Raw genomic sequence first — 14,343 nt, 5'->3', positions numbered from 1 at the left:
CTCATCCCAACAAGTGCCCTCCTTACTACCCATCACCCATTTAGACATCCCCCACCCACCTCCCCTCCAGCAACCCTCAGCTTGTTCTCTGTAGTTAAGAGTCTCTTATGGTTTGCCTCCCTCTCTATTCTTACCTTGTTTTTCCTTCCCTTCCCCTATGTTAATCTGTTTTGTTTGTTAAATTCTACAAATGAGTGAAATCATAGGGTATTTGTCTTTCTGCCTGACTTATTTTGGTTAGGATAATGCATTCTAGTTCCATCCACGGTGTTGCAAATGGCAAGATTTCATTCTTTTTGATCAGAGTAATATCCCATTATACATATACATATACATGTATACATATTATGCATATACAGGTACATGTACATATACGTGTGTATGTGTATACACACACACACACACACACACACACACACACCCCACATCTTCTATGCTAATTGCTCTTGTAAACTGTGGCTTATTTTCTGTGCCAAGAATAGAGGAATCTGTTCCTGGTCGCTCAGTACTATGCATTCCCACTGCAACAGTTTCCCTTTGTTACTGTGCTCCCATCTCTCTTGTTGTTCTCTTGCCATTTTGTCTATCTTTGGTTGTTCAGTAACTGTTCAGTCAGCCCTCAGTTCTTTTTCAGGAGGCATTATCCTTTTAATAGGTGTAATTTGGTATGCTCCATGGAGGAAGTGAGTTCAGGGTTGCCACCTTGGACCAGAACCTAACTGTCTCATTTTTGACTTCCTATCCCATTATAGTTATGCCACTCTTCAGTAATTCTTAAGTAAAGGTCTAAATTAAGATACTGTGTTTTTTTGTGTCTCCACCTTAATTTTATTTAAGATACTAGTATATTTTCATCAGCAAATTTTAAATCAAAAGGTTTGGAAACAGGTGAAGAGTCTAATGTTTAGGGGAAAAGGAGCCAAAGGTATGGATAGTTTTATGTAGGTTGTACAGTCACCATAAAGAGAATTCCCTCCTTTCACTTTGGTCTATGAGCACATATCCTATGAATTTACTTGCTAAAATTCTTAGGTATGATTCTCATCATAAGTAGAGGATTTTGAAATCTAGATTTAAAGTTGTCTATTTTTAACAGTTTACAGATTGGTTTGGGCATCACTTGCTGTGAATTGTAATGATAAAAATTCTAAGGTTTTGCTTTAATCATCCCCTTTTCCCCTTTTCAAGGGCGTTTTGAATTGGCACCAATTTCTTGAAGGCCCTAAGGGTGTTGAAAATGCTCGGTTTGGTTCAGCAATTGCAGCTCTTTCAGATATCAACATGGATGGTTTTAATGATGTAATAGTTGGTTCACCTTTGGAAAATCAGAACTCTGGAGCTGTGTACATCTACAATGGTCACGAGGGCACCATTCGCATGAAGTATTCCCAGGTAATCTGTGAGTTCCATGGTGATGTATTGACATGTGAGTATCATCCTGTGAGAGCTAGGGACTAACCACGCAGACAATCCAATTTATAACACTTATTTTAGAACTTTATTCATCAAACAACTATTTAGTGAACCTGTTCTAGGTTCTGGAGATACTGTAAAGAACAGGACAGATAAAATTCTGCGCTTCGTGGATCTTACATTTTTGTCAAGACTGAGGGAAAATAAATGAGATAAAGTGTTCAGATCATCATCAATGATAGGGAATTTAAAAAAAAAATTTTTAAAGTTTGGGTATGGGAGTTATCAGATATTCTAAAGGGTGACCAAGAGGACCTCATTGATTAGGCAACTTTCCAGTAAAGTCCTGAAGGAAGTGGGCTAAGAGAGCAATCACAACCTTCAAATCCCACTCCGTCCACTCATCTCCTTCTGCTTTGTGATTTTTATATTAAAAGATTCATGCTGGTTCTTTGACATGGCTGCAAGAATGATCAACCGATGAGAAAGGCTGTGATTGAAAAACCAATGGAATTTTGTGGAGAATAAAACAACCTGAGAAGTGGCTATGTAGAGAATCTAACAGTGCTGTATAAAAGCTCCTTTTTTCTACTTCAGTTGTTGTGCATTATAAGTTCATGTCAAACTTGCTCTTTCAGAAAATCTTGGGATCTGATGGAGCCTTTAGGAGCCATCTCCAGTACTTTGGGAGATCTTTGGATGGCTACAGTGATTTAAATGGGGATTCCATCACTGATGTGTCCATTGGTGCCTTTGGACAAGTGGTTCAGCTCTGGTGAGTCCATGGAGAGCCAGACACAAACTAGCTAACTGAAAAATGACCTGCTAAGTAGAGCAGCAGGTAGCTGTGCAGGAATTGTGGAAATACCACATGCATTATAAAAGACTCTAGGACGTTTATGGATCATAGTCTATATAAAGGAAGAAATGTGTTTTTCCTCGTGGGAGAAAAAAAAATTTGCTTAATGTTGCCATCAAGTGCCTCTTCTCTATATGGTGAGAAGAAAAAGCACATAGAAAAGACAAAGGCTTTGAAATGGTATCCAAGATATTACTGAATATTATCTTTCAAATAGCCTTACCTCAGCTCACAGAAAGGAAACCTCATGAGAATGCCCTAAAAAATACCGAACATTCAGACCACACAAGTAAAGTGTAATTTCTCATGTGGTTATGAAGTAACTTTTGAAATTATTAGTCATAAACAAGAAGCCATTATTTAGGTTTAGCTGACCTCCCATTGACCTCGGTAGGAGTTGAAGAGCAGGGAGGAACAATAAGGGATTCCAGGGCTATGTGATTCAAGGACAAAAATAAATATATGGGGTTGGCCAGGGATTGGAATCAGAAGGAAATTAAGAATTTGATCAAGAGTCCTCCTCAAAAATATATTTCATTCGTTCGTTGGTCTCTGCTGAAAAATGTGCTTTAAAAGTCCAAATACTTCAAGAACAGAAAAACATCACCTATCTATGTGTTGTTTCAGAGTCTTATTGAACTATTTACAATATTTCACTTGTGCTTTTAAAAGACAAAATGCATTATTTTGAGTGCATCATCTTAATGAAAACTTAATGTGGGGAAAAAACTCCTGGATGATATCTAAGACTGAAAAATTTTAAAATATATTTACTGAATAAAATCAGTTAACAGTAGTGTGCTACTAGAGAAACACAAGGTATGATAACACAGTCACATGACTTATTTTTTTTTAATTTTATAAGAAATCATGTTTCAGTGAACATCACCCTCGAGCCATCTTGGTGCTTCATCCTTGGTAGCCTGGATTATTACTATCCTATGACACTCCTTTTTTTTTTTTTAAAGATTATATTATTTAAGTAATCTCTACACCCAAAGTGAGATTCGAACCCACATCCCTGAGATGAAGAGTTGTACGCTCCACCAGTGAGCCAGCCAGATACCCTGACCCTCTCTTTTAATATAGTCAGTGAGGACCAAAGTTTTTTCTTTGAAGGTGGACTTGATTCTTCAAACAAGTCAAAATACATGGAGTCAAATCAATTTATTGAAATGATTAGTCAAGCTAGGTTCATGCCATTTTGTGGTCACATTTTTTTTTAATTTTTTAAATACTTTGTTTAAAATTTATTTATTTTGAAAAAGAGAGAGAGAATGAATCCCAAGCAGGCCCCATGCTATCAGTGTGGAACCTGATATGGGGCTCAAACCCACAAACGATCAGATTATGACCTGAGCCAAAACTAAGAGTTAGACGCTTAACTAAATGGGCCACCCAGGCGCCTCTCTGGTCACATTCTCACAAGGTGCTGAGACTGGATTTTCTGGGTAACTTCCTGAGAATAATTTGAAATGATTTTGTAAACTTGTTTTTTAAATCAGTGGCACCATCTACACTGGGATAAAAGATTGACTTAAAGAAAGAGATTGACTTACAGAAAACATTCACATAGACATTTTAGATCTTGTAGGTCTGAGGACACATTGCATATGCTATTGGATATTTTATGACTGCTTACTAGGGGGCCTTATAGGTACCTGATTAATGAGTTTTAATTAAGTCAGTTTTTCAATTGACTCAAGTCCTTCAGGTGGTTCCTGAAATTAAAAAAAAAAAATGTTTTCTGCATCTTGTATTTTTCACAACAATGAAGTTACTCATTACTGCTTGCTGCTTTGTAAATACTGGAGCGTGTACACAAAGAGTCATTATGATGAAGTTGACAATTTTACTGGCAGAGGAACTAGGAGACCATGGGTTCTAATTTCTTACTTGCTGTTACTCAGTAAAGTGAGAAGTTACCAAATGTTTTCTCTTTTGTTTCAGACTTTTTCACCAATAAAAGGGAGACAATATTTGTTCTGTTTCACAGGACTGTTACAGGAGCAAATGAGGCCATGTGTATGGCAAAGCCCTTCAGATATCTAAAGGGCTGTGCCAGAGTCAGAAATGTGTAGCACCCTGCCCGAGAGATGCCTCCGCCACTTTCTGGTGTCACGCTAGTTGCCACCATCATGGTCATAAGCCACACATCCAAGAATCGGTGGCAACTATTAAGAGAGGCGACAGGGAGACCCTCCTCAGCCCTGCCACCCCCACCTTGCCACCCGCTCTGTCCCCTCCATTTGTGGGAAGAGGAAACATCACTGCTTCCAGCTGGCAAAACACAACAGGGACCGTGACTTTGGAAATTTATTTGCAAAGAGGTTGCAGACTCACGTCCTGCACTCATGCATGCATTAAACAAATACTAAATGTGGATTGGGCTGGCAATACAGTCACAAAACACAAAAGACATTATCCCTAGATGCTATTTTAGGGCTTTCAAATATGAAATACCACTAAAGTGCTTAGATCATGCAGAGAATGATTAGATAATGCTGGCCCTGGGTCCTCTAGGTAAAGGTTATCATGTGTGCACTTGGCGGGAAAATATCTGTTTCTGTTTATGTCTTTCAGGTCACAGAGTATCGCTGATGTATCTGTGGATGCTTCCTTCACGCCAGAAAAAATTACTTTGGTCAACAAGAATGCTGACATAAAACTCAAACTCTGTTTCAGTGCAAAGTTTAGACCTACTAAGCAAAACAGTCAAGTGGGTGAGTTGGCCTGAAATGATCTGTGTGGAGATAGGTGTGCTTGTAGAGTTTTAGTCCTGAATGTCACCTATACTTTGGATTTCTAGGCCAAAAGAAATAAGGGTCTTGCAGACATTTCAGTTGCCACTCCTTTGAGGTGCCTGAGCATAGTTAATTAGACATGGAAGGTTTGATTAGATCTTCCCTTCACTATCTCGAGAAGATCACATTCTGCCACAGAAAGTTACTATCTCTATGATCTAGTCCCAGGCTTGCTCAGCTCTATCCTTCGTTTCTTTTACCCATCGGTTCCTCACCCCAAACCTTGGGCACACACACATGACGCTGGTATACACCCATATTAGTATGCTGTGTGTCAGCTGTGACATGGCCTAGATACGAAGCGTTCAGTACAGGTACCAAATATTCCTATTCTTTTTTTTTTTAATTTTTTTAATGTTTTATTTATTTTTGAGACAGAGGCAGAGCATGAGCAGGGGAGGGGCAGAGAGAGAGGAGACACAGAATCTGAAGCAGGCTCCGGGCTCTGAGCTGTCAGCACAGAGCCCGACGCGGGGCTCGAACTCACGGACCGCGAGATCATGACCTGAGCCAAAGTCGGCCGCTTAACCTACTGAGCCACCCAGGCGCCCCCCAAATATTCCTATTCTTGAGAAATTAATATGCGTGAAATAATGACAGAGAATATATAAACCAGTATGTAGTTTGTGCCCAGTGTTTTAAATGCTCTAATGCAGTGAAGTGAATAAAACTCTGATATGTGACCTGTCAGAAGGCGAGAATGAGGAAAATTGGACAAATGGTCATCTCTCTCGGACCAGCCAAGTCCTCTTCCAGAACTTGGCCGAGTCCTTTCTAACCACTGCCCCTCACGTTCGTCTCTCCTGCTCCAGCACCCACAGAGCATAGCAATTGATTTAGCACTCAATCAAACACTGCCTTCTTTCATTTGCTGCTTTTTCATGGGTTCTAATCCTCCTTCCTTCGGAGTCTGGCTCTACACTTCAGGCACCTGCAGTTCCTACAAGTGTTTCATTAAGTGGTTAGCAAACCAACTTAACCTGCCTCTAATATTTTCAGCCTTTGTCATGATTCATACCAAGAAATACATAGGTTAAAAACACAAAGCAGAAGTTGGATTCCCATCCTGGCATGTCTTCCATAGTTTCCTACTAGTTGTATCTATCTGGCATTTTTCCTTTCAGGTACTCAAATGCTGACCCAACTTTGAGTAGCACATCTCACAGACCTGCTCTGGAGCAGGTCCATTTGAGTAGCCATGATAGTTGAGTCAAAAACCATTCCCATACAAACGCTAAGTGGCTAGATGTAATGTACTGCATGGTGACTATAGCTAACAATACTGTACTGTGTTGTACATTTGAAGATTGCTAAGAGAGCAGATTTAAACGTCTCTCTCTCTGTCTCTCTCTCTCTCTCACACACACACACACACACCACACAGGATTGGCACTGTGTGAGGGGATGATCTGTTAATGAACCTTATTGTAATCACTTGCCAATAGTTACATATACAAAATAGCTGCACTGCACAACTAAAACTCAAACAGTACATCTCCCTTACATCTCAATAAAAACTGTGTGGGGGGGAAGGGGACATTAAGTGGCTAGTCTGCTTAAAACATGAATTTGGGAAATATATTAGTTGGCAGAAATAACTGGCTGGTTAGCTCTCCTGGCCTGAAAGCATGGATTTGCCTCCTATATCTTCCACTTTTTGACGGGGCTTCACTCCTCTGTTACCAGACACTCGAAAGCAGACTTCAAGAATGTCCTTCCCTTCAACTTGCTCTTTCTTCCCATTGGGTACCTTTTCCTTGATGTCTTCAGATCCACACAGACAAGCCAGTTGTGATCATTTGTCACTTAATTGCTTGGCAATAAGAGTATGTAAGACCTGAATCCCATCTTCACAACTTTGAAAACTAAACTTATAAAGCATATGGTCTTTGTTATTTACTGTATCAGATGCTCACTCCATTTTAAAAGTTAATAACATAAAAAAAATTAATGCCCATCAGACTATACCTTTTTACCAGACTACTTGAAAAAAAAAAAAAAGAAATCATATGATCATGTATACTAACTTTGTCCTAGCTATGTTCCCCTCCCTGGCATTATTTTTTCTTTGTATTATTTTCACCACTTAGTTTTAGTTCATTTGATTCACTTCTATTTTATCTACCTTTGTGAATTTCACTAAGTTCTTGGAGCAAGAAAAACTATACATCTCTAATAGGTATTTTAAATGTAACCTGTGGAATTAATATTTTTGGGAAGTCTATTCAATCTTTAAAATATTGAAAATCATAAGATAGAGTAAGCCCAGATAAGGCAGCCGATGCTTTGAATAATATCAGGTTTTCTTTCTCAATTTTGGATAGCTTTAGTTGAAGGCTCTGATACTTTGTGTATTGGCAACTGACATCAGTTTTTATTGCATTTTTTTTCATTTTCATTTCCCTGGGTTAGTAGTATTATCTCTGTTTTATAGATGAGGAAATGGAGTTTCAAAGAGGTTACACAAATTGCCTAAAGTCCTAGAACTCATAAATGGTGGAATTAGAATTCAAACCAAGTCCGTCGGATTCCAAACTTATTCCTGCAGAGTTGCATGCCTTCCCTAAACTAAGCATCAAGAGTGTTCCCTCAGAGTATCTCAGTTAACACTCAAATTAGTTAATCTTCACAACTGCATGGAAAGTGAAAGAATGAATTCTGATTTCAAAATTACCCCAGTTTGGGGTGCCTGCGTGGCTCAGTCGATTAAGTGTCAAACTTCAGCTCAGGTCATGATCTCAGAGTTTCTGAGTTCGAGTCCCATGGTGGGCTCTGTGCTGACAGCTCAGAGCCTGGAGCCTGCTTCATTTTTTAAAAAAAAATTTTAATGTTGATTCATTTTTGAGAGACAAAGAGAGAGCATGAGCAAGGGAGGGGCAGAGAGAAAGGGAGACAGAGAATCTGAAGCAGGCTCTGGGTTCTGAGCTGTCAGCACAGAGCCCAACACGGGGCTCGAACCCATGAACCGTGAGATCATGACCTGAGCTGAAGCTGGACTCTCAACCGACTAAGCCACCCAGGCGCCACAACCTGGAGCCTGCTTCAGATTCTCTGTCTCCTTTTCTTTCTCTGCCCCTCCCCTGCTCACAGTCTGTGTGTGTGTGTGCGTGTGTGTGTGTGTGTGTGTGTGTCTCAAAAATAAATAAAAACATTAAAAAAATTTTTTTAATTACTGCAGTTTTATTTCTGACCATGCCCTAGCTGTTGTGAATAGAGCTGGTTTATTTTACCTCTTTTACTGTGTTTATTACCTGAAAAATGAGATGATAATATCCACTTTCTGGGATTATAGTAAAACTTGTATAAAATAACATACAAGAATGTGTTCAATTGTAGGTACTCGGTAGCTATTTCTTTCTTTAACATATCACCATGTTAGGGGTGATGAAACCAAGGCTTGAGAAATGAGTAATTTGACCAAATTCATTTAGTAGATTTCCTGGGGGCAAGTCTACTATTCTCCCCACTGCTTCAAGCCACACTTTGAATCACTCTCTCTGTATCCACATCACCTACGTCACACCAGAGTGTGAAGTACAAATGTCATGCCTGTCTGCAGTTCACAATCCATCAATGTAAAGACTGTTTTTATATTTTCTTGAAGTCCTTGACTTCACCTAGTAAGATACAATTAGGCAGGGTGGTTTTTCTGTAAAAGTTTGTTTGTACTAACATTTCTTTGTGATTTTTATCCTAGCCATTATATACAACATCACAATTGATGCAGACCTATATGCATCCAGAGTAACCTCCAGGGGGCTATTTAAAGAAAATAATGAAAGATGCCTGCAGAAGAATATGATAGTAAGTCAAACACAGAGTTGCTCTGAGTACATCATCCACATACAGGTAAGGTCTCCGTCATCTCTGTCACCTCCTTTCCTCTTAGAGACTAATGAATGGTCCAAGTCTAAAAACGAAGCTTACAAGTTAGAAAATGGTTGCCCTTCTAATTAATGCTTTTCTTGTCTAAGTTCATGAGCAGGAAATCCTGTTATCTTTATGCTAATATATGGTCACATTCTATTAATATGTTAATAGCATAGAAATATTTGGAATTACAACCAAAAGGCTAAAAAATAAGATTGTTAAAGAAATCAAAGACAGTGCTTTCTTAAATGTTTACCAGGGAGAGCTTTTAGTAGATAGTAAATTTTATTTTAGCATTTTCCTATCAGGGAAAAATTTTATTTTAAGCTGCTGAAATGAACAATGCCAATTTTGATTTCCACTATTGAGTTTAAATTAATATAGGACAAGAAAGGTAGATTATGAGGTAAATATTATTCTAGTCTTATGCCACAGTTACTACAGTTCACATGAATTTTGAAAATCTCACAAGTAGGAAAAATTCTCGGGAAAATTTCCCACAGGAAATTTATTTTATAAATTATATGAATATTTCCCCCTAGAAACTATGTAATGGTCTTTGAAAGTGTGATTTCCTCAGGAAATCAGTTTTAAAAGAACTTCTTAAGAATTTTCCTAGAATATGGTTCTCAGCATTTAAAATGTATAAGAATTGCCAAAAAAAAAAAAAGTTTATAAAATGCATATTCAGGGTCCTCACCACCAGTAATTTGGATTTGAATGTCCAAGGAATATGCCGATTTGAGGAGTACTCCCAGATATTTCTGATATAGATTGATGATATAGAGATCCCATCTCAAAAAATGTTAAGTATGATTTGGAAAAACAAAGTTAACACAGGAATTAAAATCCATTGATTGGGGGCGCCTGGGTGGCTCAGTCGGTTGAGCGTCCGACTTCGCTCAGGTCACGATCTCACGGTCCGTGAGTTCGAGCCCCGCATCAGGCTCTGTGCTGACAGCTCAGAGCCTGGAGCCTGCTTCAGATTCTGTGTCTCCCTCTCTCTCTGGCCCTCCCCCCGTTCATGCTCTGTCTCTCTCTGTCTCAAAAATAAATAAATGTTAAAAAAAAAATCCATTGATTGTTTTCATTTCTTGTTCATATGAAAGAAGTCTTATTTATGAAGGCCTGGACCTTTTTTGTTAAGATGCTGACTATACAGATTCTTTAAAGGGATAAAAGCTGGCTCTCATTCTCTATTTTTGCGCTAAGTGGTAGATCAAATAAAACATGGAGTCCATTCTGGGGGAATGAAATCAGCCAGGCTGTCATTCATATATATATCCTCTTCACACAAATGTGTCCTTGTGAAGTTTTTAGAAGATGTGTGCGGTTTGGATCAGGGCAGAGATCTTGTTTCAGTTAACACAGTATATTGGATATCAACACCACACCCACTCTGTGCGCCAACCCTGCAGCCAGCTGAGGAAACCTCTCCTTACAGTCAGGACGCCATGCTAGTCTTGCCCGCCAAAAGGGCTCACGGCAGGAGTAAATCCTGCCTGTGAATGGACTAGGTGATAACAAATATCACTAATCAGGAAAAGGCAAATTGGATTTTTAGGGTTTACCATTTGTAGAGATACTGTTCTTTCCTGACAAGAACTGAGGGCAGAGTGAAGTTGCTGTGCAGGCGGAGTGGAGAAGTTGTGCTGGTAGCTGGGTAGAGTCGGCTTTAATGACTGCCAAGTGATAGTCGCTTCATCTAATGCATGCAAGAGGCAGTGTCGCTTCTCACGTACATGAGGGCCAAAACTTGGGGGACTTGGTTTCCCGTGTGGGAATCCCCTTTATCTGGCTTTGCAGAGCAAGTTAGGTTCTGACTAAGGAAGGGAGTTCTTGTGTCGTTGTCTGACACTGGCCCTGAGCACCTTCCCATCTAAATCATAATATTCCCTCCCAAAGATTTGGTCAGGATATCTAAAGACTATCTTAAATCTTGGCAGTAGGAACTGGAAAGACCTAGCCAACAACCCAAGAACCATGTACTGATAGAGAGCATGAGCGGGGGAGGGATAGAGAGAGAGAGAGAGGGAGACGCAGGATCTGAAGCAGACTTCAGGATCTGAGCTGTCAGCACAGAACCCGACTCGGGGCCCGAAGTCAAGAGCCGTGAGATCATGACCTGAGCCAAAATCGAATGCTTAACCGACTGAGCCACCCAGGTGCCCCAACAGATGCTTTAAGCATTAAAATTGGGCAGATCCTCTAAATATTTATAAACTACTTGTGTATGAATAGCGAGATCACTGACAAGCTTTACTAAGATATGCTGCTTCAGATTTTTACTGAACCCAAGTCTCTAGGTTTCTTAATAGTGAAGAGGCTAAGAGCAGAATTAAGACCGTAAAGAAGCCAGAGTCTTGAAAATTCAAAACAAGGGTAACTCCACATAATTGAGAGCAGACTGTGTTCTTAATCTTGAACACGTTTGTCATTTTCTTGTTTTGAAGCTGCCGTGCCCTAAAAAACTGCTTCATTGTATCTCTGTGTGTTTAGAAGCCCTCTGATGTTGTCAGCTCTTTGGATCTGTGTGTCAACGTCAGTCTGGAAAACCCTGGCACCAGCCCTGCCCTCGAAGCCTACTCTGAGAAGGCCAAGGTCTTCAGTGTAAGTGCGTTTTGCCCTTCTTGGAATTCAGACTGGTTAAGAAAGCTTCACGGTCCCTGCGGTACTGTTTGAAAGCTACCTAGGGCAGAACTTTTCAATTGTTAGTCTTCTAAATGAAACACTCTTCCGTGTGAAATTCATCAGCATGCAAGTTCCACGAAGACAGCAGTTTTTGTCGTCTTCCCTGCTCTATTCCCAGCCCCTTGAGCAGTGCCTGGCCCACTAGAGGTGTTCAATAAAGCCAAACACCTTGTGCTCACCATCCACTTAAAAAAATGTTACCAATACCTATGTTCTCTGTATCCCTCCCTATCCCCATCACATCCACATTCTTCTTGCTACCCGAGGCAAATCATCACCTTGCATTTTGCATTTATCAATGCTTTTTCTTCCTGGTGTTACTAACCATGTTTATATTCCCCAAATATTATTTTTGCATGGTTTTGGGCTTTATATAAATGGAATAATACTACATATATTCTTCCACAATTTGGTTTTTAAGTCCAGAGCAAATGTGTAGGATTGTTTTTCCTTTTTTGTAGATCCCTTTCTACAAGGAATGTGGGGATGATGGAGTTTGCATCTCTGATCTAGTTCTAGATGTCCAACAGCTGTCAGCTGCTCAGTAAGTCCGCTTCAGAGCTCAGCGTAAAACGTAGAAATAAGACACAATAGGTCTCTTGATTCAAGTGAGTGTTTATGGAGATTTTTTTACTGCAAAAGAAACATCCATAACTAATAAAGATCTTTAAAATTTGAACTTCAGTTTTTACCATCCTTATAGGAGTAAAACAACAAGAAATAAAAAAACATTTGTATTTGGATGGCTCCTTTCCCTACAATGCAATTAAAGTCAATGAAGAAGAAAATCCAATAGCGTTGACTTCTTTGTTGTCTGTATCATTTTACTATGAAGATAGTTTATTAAACAACTTTCTCAGTCTTCCAAATCTAAAGAGTTTTATCTTCTTATTTTTAAAATGAGTGAAGGATTTGAACACTGGCCCTATTAACCTTAATAATTTTCTTCCTTTTCACTTGTAACAGAGATCAACCCTTTATTGTCAGCAACCAAAACAAAAGGTTAACATTTTTAGTAACGCTGAAAAACAAAAGGGAAAGTGCCTACAACACTGGAATTGTTGTTGATTTTTCAGAAAACTTGTTTTTCGCTTCCTGGACCATGCCGGTATGTGATGACACCCTGTGCTCACTGCTCTTGTGTCTCCCGCTTGTTGTTAATTGGCCCTCTTCTTCACACTCAGATCCCGGTGGGCCGTGTGCTGTCTGAAGAAGCACCTTACCCCTCAGTGTGCTCAGTCCCAACTTTGGGGCTCCCAACTAGTTAAACCACATGAAAACATAGCCTGGCCCTGTATCTAGACCAGTCCTGCTTCACAACTTGGTCAGTTTTTCCTTTGCCCTGAGACTTGGCCAGACACCTACCATAACTCTTCTCAAGCCATCTGTGTGAGGAGGCCGCTGTGGTGCCGCACAGATCCTTCGAGCTGCACTTGCTCCGAGAAATGAGAGTCCCACAGCTGAGTCCAGGCTTTGTAACCACAGGCCATGCTACTGCCAAGATGATGCATTCCAGCGAGGCCAGTTAATCATGTTGACTTGATCACTATACCAGGAACACACTTGGCCATGCACGCCCCTCTGGCCCCTCCTCTGCCACCAAGCAATGAACGGGAGAGGAGGGAAAAGCTGAGATTTCCCAAATTCCCTACTTGACAAAAGGATTAAAAATGGTTTCATCCAAGTTAAAGTCAACACAAACTTAACAGATTTAACATTCTAAATCTATTCTGACCTCAATGCTTCAATTTCCTGTGCCAAATAAGAACTTCTTATTTCAAAGAGGAAAAAAAAAAAACACAAGGAAAACTAAAAAAGATTCTTTAAGTTATTTAAAATACAAACACCAACATATGATTTTGTTCTCTTTTCTTGAAACTACTAATTTCAAATATATTGAGAGAAAGGTATGTAATAAAGATAGCATTTCTAAATATTAAATTTATTCTGTGCTTTGGAAATAGAAGAACTAGGATTTACTTCTGGGGGAAAATTCCAGTATTTGACCTCACTTTTGGCTTATTGGGTGTCCTGTTAGCAATAAAAATAGTATATTAGCTATGTGGACAGTATAAGATTTTCAAGTCTTGGGGGACAATAGGTTAGTTCAGTGTGAACCAGTTCTACTGCTAAGATGTCCATGTGGTTTATACATCTTTCAGCATGTATGCAAGCACGTGTGCACACACACATGCAAAATACTGATTGGTCATTGTTTCCTTGGTGTCTTTCAGGTTGATGGGACAGAAGTCGTATGCCAGATTGCTTCATCTCAGAAGTCTGTTACCTGTGATGTAGGCTACCCAGCTTTAAAGACAGAGCAACAGGTACAACTTGCATTTCATCCTCAAATCCACAGTGGTCCCTCCTCGGCACTAGTGTTAATTCACCCCACCATTCCACCTTCTTTGTTAGGTAACGTTATTTGACAGTCCTTACAAAAGAACTAGCTGCGTATTTAGAGGATGCTTTTAAAATATCTGAATGTTGTAAATTATTAATAGAAGTGGGATTTTCTCCCATGTAATTCGTTTCAAAAGCACATACAATATGGAGAGTTCTTTCTTTCTCCCTTTCCCTCCCCACCCCTTTCTCTCCCTCCCTCCCACCCTCGCTCCATTTCTCCCTTTCTCTCCCTCTCTTTCTCTCTTTCTTTAATTTATTGACCAACACTGGTCAGAGTGATGTACAGAGTCACAGATATCA

At 39.7% G+C, this 14,343-nt stretch overlaps 1 protein-coding gene across 1 annotated transcript in view; it reads left to right on the top strand.

Annotated features, from left to right (window-relative positions):
* Positions 1-14,343, top strand: part of ITGA2 (integrin subunit alpha 2) — a 114,271-nt gene that overhangs the window by 80,220 nt on the left and 19,708 nt on the right. The window contains exons 14-21 of the mRNA XM_043598708.1: positions 1,189-1,392; positions 2,052-2,188; positions 4,856-4,995; positions 8,774-8,925; positions 11,446-11,556; positions 12,099-12,181; positions 12,604-12,745; positions 13,872-13,964. Of these exons, the coding sequence (XP_043454643.1) occupies positions 1,189-1,392; positions 2,052-2,188; positions 4,856-4,995; positions 8,774-8,925; positions 11,446-11,556; positions 12,099-12,181; positions 12,604-12,745; positions 13,872-13,964 (1,062 nt within the window). The remainder of the gene's footprint in view (positions 1-1,188; positions 1,393-2,051; positions 2,189-4,855; positions 4,996-8,773; positions 8,926-11,445; positions 11,557-12,098; positions 12,182-12,603; positions 12,746-13,871; positions 13,965-14,343) is intronic.

This window comes from Prionailurus bengalensis, chromosome A1 (genome assembly GCF_016509475.1).
Source record: "Prionailurus bengalensis isolate Pbe53 chromosome A1, Fcat_Pben_1.1_paternal_pri, whole genome shotgun sequence".
In the NCBI taxonomy this organism is placed as follows: Eukaryota; Metazoa; Chordata; class Mammalia; order Carnivora; family Felidae; genus Prionailurus; species Prionailurus bengalensis.
This window is presented reverse-complemented; position numbering and strand designations above follow the sequence as displayed.